At 47.8% G+C, this 15,377-nt stretch overlaps 1 protein-coding gene across 1 annotated transcript in view; it reads right to left on the bottom strand.

The window, feature by feature from the left end:
• The window catches only part of vash2 (vasohibin 2), a 198,134-nt gene that overhangs the window by 156,779 nt on the left and 25,978 nt on the right, over window positions 1-15,377 (bottom strand). The window contains exons 2-3 of the mRNA XM_038811273.1: window positions 12,599-12,687; window positions 4,605-4,661 (exon numbers count right to left, since the gene is read on the bottom strand). Of these exons, the coding sequence (XP_038667201.1) occupies window positions 4,605-4,661; window positions 12,599-12,687 (146 nt within the window). The remainder of the gene's footprint in view (window positions 1-4,604; window positions 4,662-12,598; window positions 12,688-15,377) is intronic.

The following is a 15,377-nucleotide window of genomic DNA, read 5'->3' as shown; positions in this document are numbered from 1 at the left end:
CTGCTCCACCTGCCCGTTTCCCCGGGGGTTGTAGCTGGTCGTCCTGCTCGAGGCGATGCCCTTGCTGAGCAGGAACTGATGCAGCTTATCACTCATAAAAGAGGATACCCGATTGCTGTGGATGTAGGTAGGGAAACTGAACAGAGTGAAGATGCTGTGGAGGGCTTTAATGACCGTGGCAGGAGTCATATCGGGGCATGGGATGGCGACAGGGAACCGGGAGTACTCGTCAATCACGTTTAGACAGTACGTGTTCCGGTCGGTGGAGGGGAGGGGCCCTTTGAAGTTCACGCTGATGTGCTCAAAAGGGCGGGAGGCCTTTACCAGGTGCGCTCTATCTGTCCTGACCTCCTAAATGGAGTAGGGCAGGTTGCGGGCCTTGATGAAATGGAAGAACCGGGTGATCCCGGGTGGCAGAAGTCATAATGGAGAGCCCGGAGTCGGTCCACTTGTGCGCTGGTACATGTACCGCGGGATAGGGCATCGGGGGCTCATTGAGCTTCCCCGGGCAATACAAAATCTCGTAATTATAGGTGGAGAGCTCGATCCTCCACCTCAAGATCTTGTTGTTTTTGATCTTGCCCCGCTGTGTGTTATTGAACATGAAGACAACCGACCGTTGGTCAGTGAGGAGAGTGAATCTCCTGCCGGCCAGGCAATGCTTCCAATGTCTCACAGCTTCCACAATGGTTTGGGCCTCCTTTTCGACAGAGGAGTGCTGAATTTCGGAGGCATGGAGGTTGCGGGAGAAGGCCACAGTTGAGGGTGGCGGCCAGAGCTACGTCCGATGCATCGCTCTCAACCTGAAAAGGGAGGGACTTGTCGACAGCGTGCATCGTGGCTTTGGCAATGTCTGCCTTGATGCGGTTGAAGGCCTGGCGTGCCTCAGCCGTCAGGGGAAAAACTGTGGACTGAATGAGTGGGCGGGCCTTGTCTGCATAATTAGGGACCCACTGGGCAGAGTAGGAGAAAAACCCCAGGCATCATTTCAGGGCCTTGGGGCAGTGGGGGGGGGGGGGGGGGGGGGGGGTTCTATGAGGGGGCACATGCAGTTGGGGTCGAGCCCTAGAACTCCATTTTCCACGACATAGCCAAGGATGGCTAAGCGGTTGGTGCGGAACACGCATTTCGCCTTATTGTACGTAAGGTTAAGGAGTTTGGTTGTCTGGAGGAATTTTTGGAGGTTTGCGTCATGCTGATCGTGCCCGCAGGTGGTGACGTTATCTATACTGGAAGGTGGCCCGCAACCTGTACCGGTCAACCATTTGGTCCATCTCTTGTTGGAAGACCGAGACCCCATTAGTGATGCCGAAGTGAACCCTAAGGAAGTGACAGAGGCGGCCATCTGCTTCGAAAGCAGTGTATTGGCGGTCCGCCTTGCAGATGGGGAGCTGGTGGTAGGCGGACTTCAGGTCCACTGTGGAAAAGACCCGATATTGTGCAATCTGATTGACCATATCAGATATGCATGGGAGGGGGTACGCGTCGAGCTGCATGTACCGATTGATGGTCTGACTGTAGTCAATGACCATCCTGTGCTTCTCCCCAGTCTTTACAACTACCACTTGAGCTCTCCAGGGGCTGTTGCTGGCCTCAATGACCCCTTTCCGCAGAAGCCGTTGGACCTCCGGCCCGATGAAGGTCCTGTCCTGGGCACAGTACCGTCTGCTCCTGGTGGCGACGGGTTTGCAATCCGGGGTGAGGTTCACAAACAGGGAAGGTGGATCGACCTTAAGGGTCGTGAGGCTGCATATGGTAAGGGGGGGTAGGGGTCGGCCGAATTTTAAGGTTAAGCTTTGGAGGTGGTACTGGAAGTCCAGGCCGAGTAACAGGGCAGTGCAGAGGTGGAGGAGGACGTAGAGCAGGAAGTTGCTGAACTCTACGCCTTGGACGGTGAGGGTCGCGATGCAGTACCCCCGGATTTCCACGGAATGGGATCCGGAGGCCAGGGAGATTTTCTGGGTGACTGGGTGTACCGGGAGGGAGCAGCGCCTTACCGTAGTGGGGTGGATGAAGCTCTCCGTGCTCCTGGAGTCAAAAAGGCAGGTCGTCTCGTGCCTGTCGATCTTCACCGTCGTTGTTTCGGTTGCGAGGTTGCCGGACCGGGACTGATCCAGGGTGATCGAGGCGAGCTGCGGCAGATGCTGGGAGGCCCTGAGCTGGTCAGCGGTGGTCGAGGTAGCGGCAGGCGATGAACGGCCAGAACAGCAGGGGTCCTGAGATGCCGTCCAAAATGGCGCCGAAGATGGCGGCACCCACGGGACGCACATAGCGGGGGGCATCAAAGATGGTACGCCCACGAGCCGCACGTGGTCGGTGAAGAAGATGGCGGTGCCCACGGCTGGGGGGGCATCAAAGGTGGCGGCGCCCATGGGCCGCACGTGGTTTGCGGTGAAGAAGATGGCGGTGCCCATGGGCCTCATGTGGCTGGCAATGAGGAAGATGGCGGCGCCCCTGGGTCGCACGTGGGGGTGCAGGAACGCCGGGCCTGGAAACAGCAGCGACCGACCGGGCCTGGCAAACAGAAACAAAGTGTCCCTTCTTCCCACATCCGTGGCAGGTCACGCTCTGTGCCGGGCAGCGCTGCCTGGGGTGTTTGCTCTGCCCGCAAAAATAACACTTGGTCCCCCCAGGGTTGGCTGGCTGCCGCGCAGCGCAGGCTTGCAGTGAGCTGGAGTCGGCAGCTGGTGGGCCCCACGATGCCCACGAGGGTGCCGCGCGGTCGGAGGCGTATGACTGGATGTCACAGGAGGCCACTTCAAATGAGTTAGCAAGCTGCCTAGTTCCCGCAAGATTAAGCGTACCCTCTTCCAGTAGCTGCTGGCGAACATACGCAGACATCATGCCTGTAACGTAAGCGTCTCGAATTAAAAATACTGTGTGCTGGACTGCTGAAACTGCCTGGCAGTCACAGTTCCTACCTAGGATGTGCAGGGCATGCCAGAAATCAGCCAGAGACTCCCCGGGGAATTGCTGTCTCGTGGCCAGGAGGTGCCTGGCGTACACTTGATTGATTGGTCGAACTTAATGTCCCTTCAGGAGCTCCATCGCTTCACAATAAGTGGGCGCATCCCGGATGAGAGGAAAAATGTCAGGGCTCACCTGTGAATAAAGGACTTGGAGCTTCTGCGAGTCCGAGGGTTCCTCAACGGATGTTCGGATGTCGCTTTCGAAGCAGGCTAGCCAGTGCTCAAAGGTGGACGTGGCGTTGGCTGCTTGAGCGCTCAGCTGCAGGCGATCAGGCTTGATGCGGAGATCCATCGTTTTAAAATTTTTGCTCAATAAATTGATGCACTATCAATTACCACAAAGACGAGAGAAGTGGAATAATCAAGGTTTTATTGAGCAAAGATGTTGTGCCTCCTGTAGCTGGAACCAGAATGGCTGCAGCACCGGCGAGCACACACATCTATACGCCGCCTACTGGGCGGAGGCAGCAGGCAGGGCTTTACCTATGTACCTCTACTATATGGGCCTTACTGTAATACATGTAATACTACTTAGTGGTGACTACCACAATGGACAAGGAGGAAAGCGTTATAGATAATGGGCTGGGTTTGTTAAACACGGGTAGTGGGAGTGAGGATTTTTTCCAGCTCAGCACACCCACCCCAGGAGAAAGTGTCTTTGAGTATGGGATTTTTGTATTGCGGGGGAGGGGTTGTTAACAAGTGTCAGGCCCACTGCCCAGAAATAATTCAGGCTGAGTGCTGAGGTGGGCTGTGTGAAAGGCCTGCCTCGGCTCTTTGGGGCTTTGTCCCAGTTAAAATTAAAACAGGAAGGTGCTCTAACCCTCACTACTCACACCCCCACACACATCCCCATGCCCAGTCCATGCCCCTCATAACCTCTCTGCCATGGTATGCCCCCAATGGCCCCTCAAGCCCTCCATGCCAAATACTAGCGCCGGCAGACTGAAGCCCTTAACTGGCCACTTAAATGCCTCAAGTGGTCTTGGCTGGGAAGGCCATGCTCTGAAGGAGGGTCTAGCCCGCACCTTCTCACCCAATCACACAGCCCCCCCCCTCCCCACCCCCCACCCCCCCGCCCCCCCCCCCCCCACCCTGTCTCAGAACCCACCTGAGGGAAGGTGAGGGGGCGGGAGGGAGGGCATTACATTTTGTCCCTGGTCTTGATTCTCTGTAAACAATGTAATATTTAAAGCTGAATTTATTTTTTGGAAAGTCATATGAACTTACTTTTCCATTTGACACAGTATCCAAGATGAGATAGATGAATTTGTGAAAAACAACAATAATAGACCTCTGAAGGTGCATTAAAAAAGTTTGGAAGTAAACAAAGCCATTGCCATGGTAATTTATGCATGAAAGCTTTAATTAATCTGCATCACTGATTTTGCCAAATGTTAAAGTCCATCGTAACGCTAAAATCCGAAGAGGACCTCTTGTACTGAAGCCTATTGGCTAGACATCTATCACAGAACAGCATGTGAAAATGGGTTTCTAGTCTGCTACAATTCTGACTCCAACAAATCATTTTTACACAAATAAAAATAAATGTTAAACATTGTACGTATTCTCTGAAAGTTTTCTCAAGCACTGAAATATGATCAGACTTCCCAGCAGGACAATGTTGTTACTTACCAACTCAAAGGTCTGATTTTCTTAATCTCAAAGAACTGGGTTCCAGTGTGATTGTATCTGTCATTTATTAAGCTAAGGAAATGTTGCATACCGAGCCTAGCTGGAACAGCTTTTTATTCCCTTCACAGACAGAAGCCAAAAACAAAAAGCACCAGATACTATTTGGTCTTCTGTCACGGTTACGTTTCACCCAAAATTATCCCGCAAATTGCAGGATAGTCTTTATGAAATGAAGTCAATTTTAAGTTCGCCAGATATTCAGCTGAAAAGGGTGTTTGCTGTGGACAAAGAAAAAAAAATGAATTTGACACAACTGTACAACTTGGGCCCTGGACTAAGATTGGCAGTATTATATAGCACATGAGAAAGAATTGGCAAAGATCCTGGAAAGCTGTCGTGGTTTGTTCGATGTTGAATGCATTTTTAAATGTACTTGCTGTGAAAAACAAATGTGCAACTACAAGCTGTATATTTAAATACAGCCTGGTGTGGTAGTACATTTCAATACTGTGGCTTTAACGCTTAGGCTGTTCTGACATTTAAATCTCTCAGCTCACTTTACAATGAGCTTTGTTGATTGCTGAATACTGACGAACAAGATCCCCTGGCAACAGAGGCTTAAAATGGGAAGAAGGAAATGATCAAACAACCTAATACAGCCTCGCTTGCCTATCAGCACCGACAAAAGGGGGGGCCTACAAAACCTTAGTTGTTCTCCCTGTGCTCTGCATTGAAGGAAGCTGTACAAAAGGCTGCTACTGGGAGATCATGGAGGAGAGCGAGAAATTAGACTATTGCTTGTGATTAATTTTACAAACTGAATTTTGAATAAAAACACAATTCATTTGAATCCGAAATGTAGGACAAAGAACGAAGAGCATGACAGCACAGGAACAGGCCCTTCGGCCCACCAAGCCTGCACCGATCCAAATCCCTTATTTAGACCTATTACTTATTGCCCAAATGATCTGTATCCCTCCATTCCCCGCCCGTTCATGTGTCTATCCAGATACATCTTAAGCGTTGCTATCGTGCCTGCCTCCACCACCTCTACTGGTAATGGGTCCCAGGCACCCACCACCCTCTGCGTGAAAAACATTCCACGCACTTCTCCCCTAACCTTTCCCCCTTTCACCTTGAACCTGTGCCCCCTTGTAATGGAGTCTTCCACCCTGAGACAAACCTCTGACTATTCACCCTGTCTATACCTCCCTATACTGGAGGTGTGGGCTGGGGTAGGGTGCTCTTTTCAAGGGCCGCTGCAGACTCGATGGGCCAAATGCTCTCCTGCACTGTAAATTCTCTGATTCTATGATTCTCTCATAATTTTGTAGACCTCAATCAGGTCTCCCCTCAGCCGCCATCTTTCCAACGAGAACAATCCGAGTTTATCCAATCTCCCACCAGGGTAGCACGGTGGCACAGGGGCGGCACGGTGGCACAGTAGTTAGCACTGCTGCCTCACAGCTCCAGGGCCCCGGGTTCAATTCTGACCTTGGATGACTGGCGGAGTTTGCACCTTCTCTCTGTGTCTGCGCAGGTTTCCTCCGGGTGCTCTGGTTTCGTCCCACAGCCCAAAGATGTGCAGGTTAGGTGGATTTGCCATACTAAAGTGCCCTGAATGTCCAAAAGGTTAGGTGGGGTTACTGGGTTACGGGGATAGGATGGAGGCCTGGGTTTAAGTTGGTGCTCTTTCCAAGGGGCGGTGCAGACTCGATGGACCAAATGAACTCCTTCTGCACTGTAAATTCTATGATTCTATCATTCAACCTCTCCTCATAGCTAACATTCTCCAGACCAGGCAACATCCTGGTAAACCTTCTTTGCACTCTCTCCAAAGCATCCACGTAGCATCTGGTAGTGTGGCGACCAGAACTGCACGCAATATTCCAAATGCGGCCGAACTAAAGTTTTGTACAACAGCAACATAACCTGCCAACTCTTGTACTCAATTCCTGCCGATGAAGGCAAGCATGCCGTATGCCTTCTTGACCACCTTATCCATCTGTATTGCCACTTTCATGGAACTATGGACCTGAATGCCCAGATCCCTCTGTATGTCAATGTTCCTTAAGGGGTCTGCCAATTACTGTATAATTCACACCCTAATTTGATCTTCCAAAATGCATCGCCTCACATTTGTCCGCATTATAGTCATAGAGGTTTTCAGGATGGAAACAGGCCCTTCCACCCAACTTGTCCATGCCGCCCAGTTTTTACCACTAAACTAATCCTAATTGCCCACACTTGGCCCATATCCCTCTATACCCATCTTATCCCTATAACTGTCTAAATGCTCTTTAAAAGACAAAATTGTAACTGCCTCTAATACTGCCTCTGGCAGTTTGTTCCTGACACTCAGCACCCTCTGTATGAAACAATTGTCCATCTGGACCCTTTTGAATCTCTTCCCTCTCATCTTAAACCTATGTCCTATAGTTTTAGACTTCCCTACCTAAGCCTCCTACGCTCCAGGGAAAAAAGTCCCAGTCTATCCAGCCTCTCCTTATAGCTCAAACCATCAAGTCACGGTAGCATCCTAGTAAATCTTTTGTGCACTCTTTCTAGTTGAACAATATCCTTTCTATAATAGCGTGACCAGAACTGTACTCAACTGCAATAAGATGTCCCAACTCCTGTATTCAATGTTCTGATCAAAGAATTGAACTCCATCTGCCATTTCTCTGCCCAACTCTCCAATCTATCTATATTCTGCTGTATTCTCTGACAGTCTCTTCACTGTCTCCAACTCCATCTATCTCAGTGTCATCTGCAAACTTGCTAATTAGACCATCTACATTTTCCTCCAGTTCATTTATATATATATATATATATATATATATTACAAACAACAGTCGTCCCAGCACTGATCCTTGTGGAACATCACTAGTTACTGATCTCCATTCTGAAAAACTCCCTTCCACTATTACTTTCTATCTCCTGTTGCCAAGCCAGTTCTTTATCCATCAGCTAGCGCACCCCAAATCCCATGCAACTTTACCTTTTGTACCTGTCTGCCATGAGGGACCTTGTCAAATGCCTACTAAAGTTCATGTAGATGACACTCACAGCTTTTCCCTCATCAATTAATTTTGTCACCACCCCAAAAAACTTAGCAAGTTGGTAAGACATGACCTTCCCCAAACATGACCTTCCCCATGTTGCTAACAAATCCATTGGCTTACAAATGTGAATAAATCCTGTCCCTCAGTATCTTCTCCAAAAGCTTACCCACCACTGACGTCAGGCTCACCGGCCTATAATTACCTGGATTATCCCTGCTTCCCTCCTTAAAAAAAGGACAACATTGGCTATTCCCCAGTCCTCTGGAACCTTGCCTGCAGTCAAAGATGATGCAAAGATATCTGTTAAGGCCCCAGCTATTTCCTCTCATGCCTTCCACAGGGATATATCCCACCTGGCCCAGGGGACTTGTCTACCTTAATGCATTTTAAGATATCTAACACTCCCTCCTTCATTATGACAACATGTCCAGAGTATTCACCCACTCATCCCTAACCGCAACATCCGCCATGTCCCTCTCCTTGGTGAATAAGGATCATTAAGGATCTCACCCACTTCATCTGACTCCATGCATAACTTCCCTCCTTTGTACTTGAGTTTGCCTACTCTTTCCCTAGCTACCCTCTTGCTCCTTATAAATGTATAAAAGGCCTTGGGATTTTCCTTGATCCTGTTTGCCAATTACTTTTCATGGCCTCTTTTAGCCCTCCTAACTCTTTGTTTGAATGTGTACCTACTTTCCCTATATTCTTGAAAAGCTTTGTCTGTTTTTAGTTGCCTAGACCTTATGCATGCTTCCTTTTTCCTTTTTCTTTTCGACTCGTCTCACAATTTCCCCAGTCATCCAAGGCTCTCTAATCCTGCCATTTCTGTCCTTCATTTTCACAGGGACATGCCTTCCTGCACTCTAACCAACTGGTCTTTAAAAGATTCCCACATATCAATCTGGATTTACCTTCAAACAGCCGCTCCCAATCCACATTCTCCAGCTCTTGCCGAATTCTGTTGCAGTTAGCTTTCCCCTAATTTAGCACTGTCACTCAAGGACCACTCTTTTCCTTTTCCATGAGTATTTGAAAACTTCGGGAATTATGATCACTATTCCCAAAATTTTCCCCGACTGAAACTTTGGTCAGCTGGCTGGGCTCATTCCCCAACACTATGTCCAGTAAGGCCCGCTCCTTGGTTGGACTATCAACATCCTGTTTCAAAAAATCCTCTTGGACACACCTCACAAATTTCTCCCCGTTCAAACCTCTGACAGTAAGGGAGTCCCAGTCAATATGGGGGAAATTAAAATCACCCATCAGAACAACCTTGCTATTTTCTCATCTTTCCAAAATCTGACTACATATCTTTCCTGAATCTGACGACATATGGGCGGCACAGTGGCACAGTGGTTAGCACTGATGCTTCACAGCGCCAGGGCCCCAGGTTCGATTCCCATCTTGGGTCACTGTCTGTGTGGAGTCTGCCCACTCTCCCCATGAGGGTTTCCTCCGGGTGCTCCAGTTCCCTCCCACAAGTCCAGAAAGACGTGGTTGTTCGGTAATTTGGATATTCTGAATTCTCCCTCAGTGTACCCGAACAGGCGCCGGAATGTGGCGACTAGGAGATTTTCACAGTAACTTCATTGCAGTGGTAATGTAAGCCTATTTGTGGCTATAATAAAGATTATTATTATCTGTTCCACTATATTCTACTGGCTGTTGGGTGGCCTATAATACAGCCTCAACATTGTTATTGCACCCTTCCTATTCGTGAACTCTACCAATAATGCCTCACTGCAGGATCCGTCCTACATATTCTCCTTCATCACTGCTGTGATTTGTTCCCTAACCAGTAATGCAACTCTCCCGCCGTTTCTACTATTCTCCTCTGTCTCGTCTAAAACATCGATATCCCGGAACATTAAGCAACCAGTCCTGTCCCTCCTTTAATTTAATAATACAATCTTTACTGTCCCAAGTAGGCTTACATTAACACTGCAATGAAGTTACTGTGAAAAGCTCCTAATCACCACATACCGGCACCTGTTTGGGTACACAGAGGGAGAGTTCAGAATGTCCAATTCACCTAACAGCACGTCTTTCAGGACTTGTGGGAGGAAACCGGAGCACCTGGAGGAAACCCACGCAGACACGGGGAGAACGTGCAGACTCTGCACAGAGAGTGACCTAAGCCGGGAATCGAACCTGGGACCCTGGAGCTGTGAAGCAAGAGTGCCACCCACTGTGCTACATTTCAGCCTGACATATCTCCGTAATAGCAACAGTATCATAATTCACATAAGGAGATATTAGATCTGAAGACCAAAAGGTTGGTAAATGAGGTAGCTTTTACTGAGTGTCTTAAAAAGGTGGAAAGTGAGGTAGAGGCAGAGAAGTATAGGGAGGGAATACCTGAGTTTGAGGCCTAGGCAACTGAAAACGCAGCCACCAATGGTGCAGCAATTATAATTGCAAATGCACAAGAGGCCAGAATTAAAGGAAGGTAGCCATGTCTGAGGGTGGTGGGGCTGCAGCAGATTAGAGATAGGGCGGGGCAAGGCTATGGAGGGATTCAGAAACAAGGGGCTGGATTCTCCGCTTCGCGATGCCGGAATTGCAAATCACGATCAAGCGGAGAATCGGACGTTTGGCAAAAATCGAGGTTTGTGCCCGGCATTGATTCGGGGGCCGTGCTCCAGTCCCTCCCCGGCGGCAAAGACAAGGTTTTCATCCCCTGCCGGCAAGGGCATGCAAAGCCAGCATTTGCATACATTTAAATGCGATTAGTGGCTTGAACACAACATGTTCCACACTTCCGCGATGCTCATGGATGTCTTGCGGGTGCGAATGCCATGGCTGTGGAGGGGGAGCGGGAGGCTAATAAAACACTGGAAAACCATTGAAAACTGACGGGCTTGCTGGGGAGTGGCTGCCCAGGCCGGGGGCAGTAGCGGGGACTTTGTTCTCGATTTCATGGACTCAGAGTGTCCCCCTCGGGATCGGAGCGGCCTAGCTCAGACTGCCATTGCTGCCTGTCTGTCTTTTCAATGCACCCCCTTTGGTGCAACTTGCAGGTTACTGGCTTCTCACACTGCTGAGTTCTACCTGTGTCCTATGAATGCTTAGAAGGCCTCTTGTCATCCGGGAGGCCACCCAGGCAACCCCTCTGGACACCCTCATCTCCCAGCTGTATCATCAAGGGTATGGGCATGGTCAACCTCAATCTGGGACGCACCAGGTGTTGGTAGTCCTCAGAAACGCTGCCTCACTGCAGAGCTCACCACAACCAGAGGGCACCTGCACTGTGGGCTTTGGGACCCTCCCTGGTTCTCTGCCCCACTTCGGGCAGAATCCTCACTAGTGCCCTCCAGCCCGTCAACTATCTCCTCTTGGTGAAGCTGACAGCACTGACTGCCTCTGCCACCATCTCCCAGGTGCTGTTCAGGAGGGCAGGCTTGCGTCTGCAGCTTAACCTGGGGAAGAAGGTGTTTCTCTTTCCCTCACTGGCTTGGAGCTGTGGGTCCACCTGTGACTCCTGACCTGAGGGGGGCACATCTCTGTGAACCAGCTTGGTGGCTGCAGTGAGTATGTGGTCAGTGGAGCGCTTAAAAGCAGCTGCAGCTGCGAGGCACTTTAGCGCTAACTCCGGCCCCAGCGGTTAGGACGCCACTGGGCCCTGAATTGGACTCTGGATTTGCGCCGGCAGAGTGCTGGTCCATGGGGAGTTCTGGCGACCGGAGTTCCCCATTGTAAAAACGGGGCTATATGTGGCCTCGGCCGTGCATTCCCCGTTCAGGCCCCTTATTCAACACGGCATTGTGAGCACCGGGAAACACGCAGCTAAACAAGCTGACTAGGGGACTTTGTCCTTTTGGGAAAATCGCACCCTCAGTCTCCCAAAAGAAGAATCCTGCTCAAAGACAAGAATCTTAATGCCAGGATGTTACTTGAACAGGGGCCAGTACAAATCAATGAGCACATGGGTGATAGGTGAATGGGACAAGGATCCAAACACATGGGGCTGGATTCTCCGGTTCCCCAGCCGTTTGTTTTTCAGCTGCGTGCCATTCGCTGGCGGCAGGATTCTATCTTCCTGCTGTTTGTCAGTGGAATTTCCCATTGAAGCCACTGGCCAGGGTGCAGAGTTGGCGGGAAAAGTGAATCTCAACGACTGCCGAATTTCGGCCATGGTTATAATGGCCAATGCAGATTTAGGACAACCACTCAAGAACAAATACAAGAAAGGATCTCTGAGACCTTTGCAATCAATCATTGAACCATCAATTAGATTGTATAATGTGAGAGATGCCTGCCTTCCTTAAACAGGCTCTTTGCTACAAGATATTTGCACCTATTTATGGCCATGCAATAATTGATAATTATATTCAAATAACCTTGATAACAAAGTTCCCTAAAAATGTGGTTGTAATTATAGACTCAAGGAAAAATACATTGCACAGTTATAAAAGACCATAACAATGAACAAGTAGTGTAGCTACATATACTTACTCAATATCAATTTTATAATTTTGAGAAGGCAAAAGAAAAAGGACGTTTACTTCAAAATTTATATGCTCACTTAACAAATATTCTTAGTTACATAGACTTGTGGAACATTTACTTCAGGAAGACCACAATTTAATTATTCAGTGTTTGCAATGTCATTAAAGGCAGCTTTGAGAATAGTCAATTATATAAATTTATATAAATTATCAGTGATCAAAAGAACCCCGGTTTAAAAGGCCAATAATAATGCTGTAAATAATACAGATAAGGATAGTTAGCAACAGAAGGTTAGAATCAAAGTTCCTAAATAATGACTGGAATGAGGAATTTGCATTAGAGATTGAGATCTGACGTGCATCAAATCTAACCTCCATAACAGCCCTGTAGTTGGATACCACAGATTAATTTATTTCCTGACACTGAGGAGTACCACAGCTAACTTGTTGGTTCAAAAGTTTAAAGTAGAAAGGATACTGCAGAAGCTTCATGTAGACTTGTATTGTGCGTAGCCATTCTGGGATTGATGTGGCTGGCTTGTATTTTGGCAGTAATGGAACTGGAGGCTGAAACAACACAATGGGCAAATGTTATAACCAAGGTATAGGTCTTAAAAGTGTTTATATTTTCATATGCAATCCCCCACTTTAAAATTTCTGGCCAGCAACAACTCTTATCTATGCAATCTGATTTGTACATATCGGCCGGGATTCTCCGTCTGGCGACCAAAAACTCCTGCCCGAGGTTAATGGACCTTTACATGGTCCCTGTCCCGCACGTGGCGATCTTGCGGTGGGCAGAGTGGAAGAACCCAACCCATCAAGTGTTGGGAGTCGTGAAATGCGAAAACAAATTGGGCCCAAGGTGCAAAAAAGAGAAATCCAAAGAACAAAAGCAAAATCCTGCAGATGCTGGAAATCTGAAATAAAAACAGTAAATGCTGGAAATAGTCAGCAGGCCTGACAGCATCTGTGGAGAGTGAAACAGCGTTAACTTTGCAGGTTGATCACCTTTCAACTCAACTAGAAGTTGGCGATGTAACAGCTTTGCAGCAAGTACAGAGGCAGGGAAGGACCAAAAGAGAATATCTCTGATATTTAAAGCTTCATCATTTCTGCCAGATTTCAAAACTATCACGTTTAATGCCATGAGGAAACCTTCAGTTCCACAGCGGTACCTTTGGTGAACTTTGATTCTTTCCCCAATCTACAATTATTCATTACATAGAAAATAGAAGCAAGAGGAGGCCATTCGGCCCTTCAAGCCTGCTCCGCCATTCATTATGATCATGGCTGATTATCCAGTTCAATACCCTAATCCCGCCTTCCCCCATATCCCTTGATCCCGTTAGCCTCAAGAGCTATATCTAATTCCTTTTTGAAATCATACAATGTTTTGGCCTCAACTACTTTCTGTGCTAGTGAATATCTACCTACCAGCCCTAAAAGGTTTACCCCTTATTCTCAAACTATGACCCCTAGTTCTGGACTCCCACACCATTGAGAACATTCTTTCTGAATCTACCCTGTCCAGTCCAGTTAGAATTTTATAAGTTTCTATGAGATCCCCTCTCACTCTTCTAAACTCTAATGAATATAATGCTAACCGATTTAGTCTTTCCTCATATGACAGTACCGCCATCCCAGGAATCAGCCTGGTAAACCTTTGCTGCACTCCCTCCATAGAAAGAAGATCCTTCCTCAGATAAGGACACCAAAACTGCACACAATACTCCAGATGTGGCTTCACCAATGCCCTATACAATTGCAGTAAAACACCCCTATTCATATCCTCTCGCTATGAAGGACAACATACCATTTGTCTTCTTTACTGCCTGCTGTACCTGCGCACTTACTTTCAGCGATTGATACACAAGGACACCAAGGTCTCACTGAGCATCCACCTCTCTCAATTTACACCCATTCAAATAATAATCTGCCTTCCTATTTTTGCTACCAAAGCGGAGAACCTCACATTTGTCCACATTATACTGCATCTGCCATGCATATGTCCACTCACTCAGCCTGTCTAAACCCCACTGTAGCATATCTGTATCCTCCTCACAGCTCACCCTCCCACCCAACTTGGTATCATCTGCAAATTTAATGTGAACAGTTGGGGTCTCTGACTAGTGTGGTGCCCCACTAGACACTATCTGCCAATCGGAAAAGGATCTATTTATTTCAAATAATTGGAAAATAACTGTTTATTGTTTGTTGTTAATTGTTTAAATACTTTGGCTTATTAAGGCTCACTTTACCTTGGAGTCTTATGGAGCTAGGAGTCCAGGCAGAAACAGTGAAAAATCACTGCTTTTTCACTTACCAGCCCCTTACACTTGCTACCTCAGACAAAGGTGTAGAAAGCAGCAGCTGTTACTTCACAGAAAGCAAAAAAACACATCACAAGGCTTTAAACCCCTTCAAATCCTTTGATCTGTGAGACCTCTGTCCACTTTCAAAGAGAAACAGCTTTTAGTTGGCTGTAATTGACAGGGCAATAGTTTCCAGACAGCCAGGTGTCTAGATTGTTTATTATCATTTCCCTTCATGCATCTCAAACACCCTGCTGTGAAGCTAACCACAATGTTTATAAACATTCTCAGCAAAGAGCACTTAACTACTTTTGATTTGGCAAGGACCTGTCAATTCTAGCTAGATGTTTATAAATATTGTGGTGAGCTTCACAGCTTCACAAACCAGGGAGTGGAAGAGAATCAATTCTGATAGAGATTGGGGAATAGGAGTGGAAAGACACTAAGCTAGAGACAGTCAATAGTTTAGGTCCAAGCAGCCACGAGTATGTGCAGATAAATTCACAATGTTCAATTAATCTTCAATTGTATGTATACAAGCAGAAATAGATGAAGAGATTTTAAAGGAATCTTTTAATCACAGCTCGGGAACTCTGATTTGGAGTTTAGGCTGGACTGAATAGTAAAAGTGCAGGAAAATCAGCATTTTATCAGGTGAGAATGGAAGCTGTGATATTGGCAGTCGAATAGCTTGCTGGGACTTCCAGCAACTGTGGAACAGCACCATGACAATATTTACATAGAACATACAGTGCAGAAGGAGGCCATTCAGCCCATCGAGTCTGCACCGACCCACTTAAGCTCTCACTTCCACCCTATCCCCATAACCCAATAACCCCTCCTAACCTTTTGGACACTAAGGGAAATTTAGCATGGCCAATCCACCTATCCTGCACGTCTTTGGACTGTGGGAGGAAACCGGAGCACCCGGAGGAAACCCAC

This window comes from Scyliorhinus canicula, chromosome 1 (assembly GCF_902713615.1).
Source record: "Scyliorhinus canicula chromosome 1, sScyCan1.1, whole genome shotgun sequence".
Lineage (NCBI taxonomy): Eukaryota > Metazoa > Chordata > Chondrichthyes > Carcharhiniformes > Scyliorhinidae > Scyliorhinus > Scyliorhinus canicula.
Note: the sequence above shows the minus strand (reverse complement) of the source record. Positions and strands in the feature narration are given on the sequence as shown.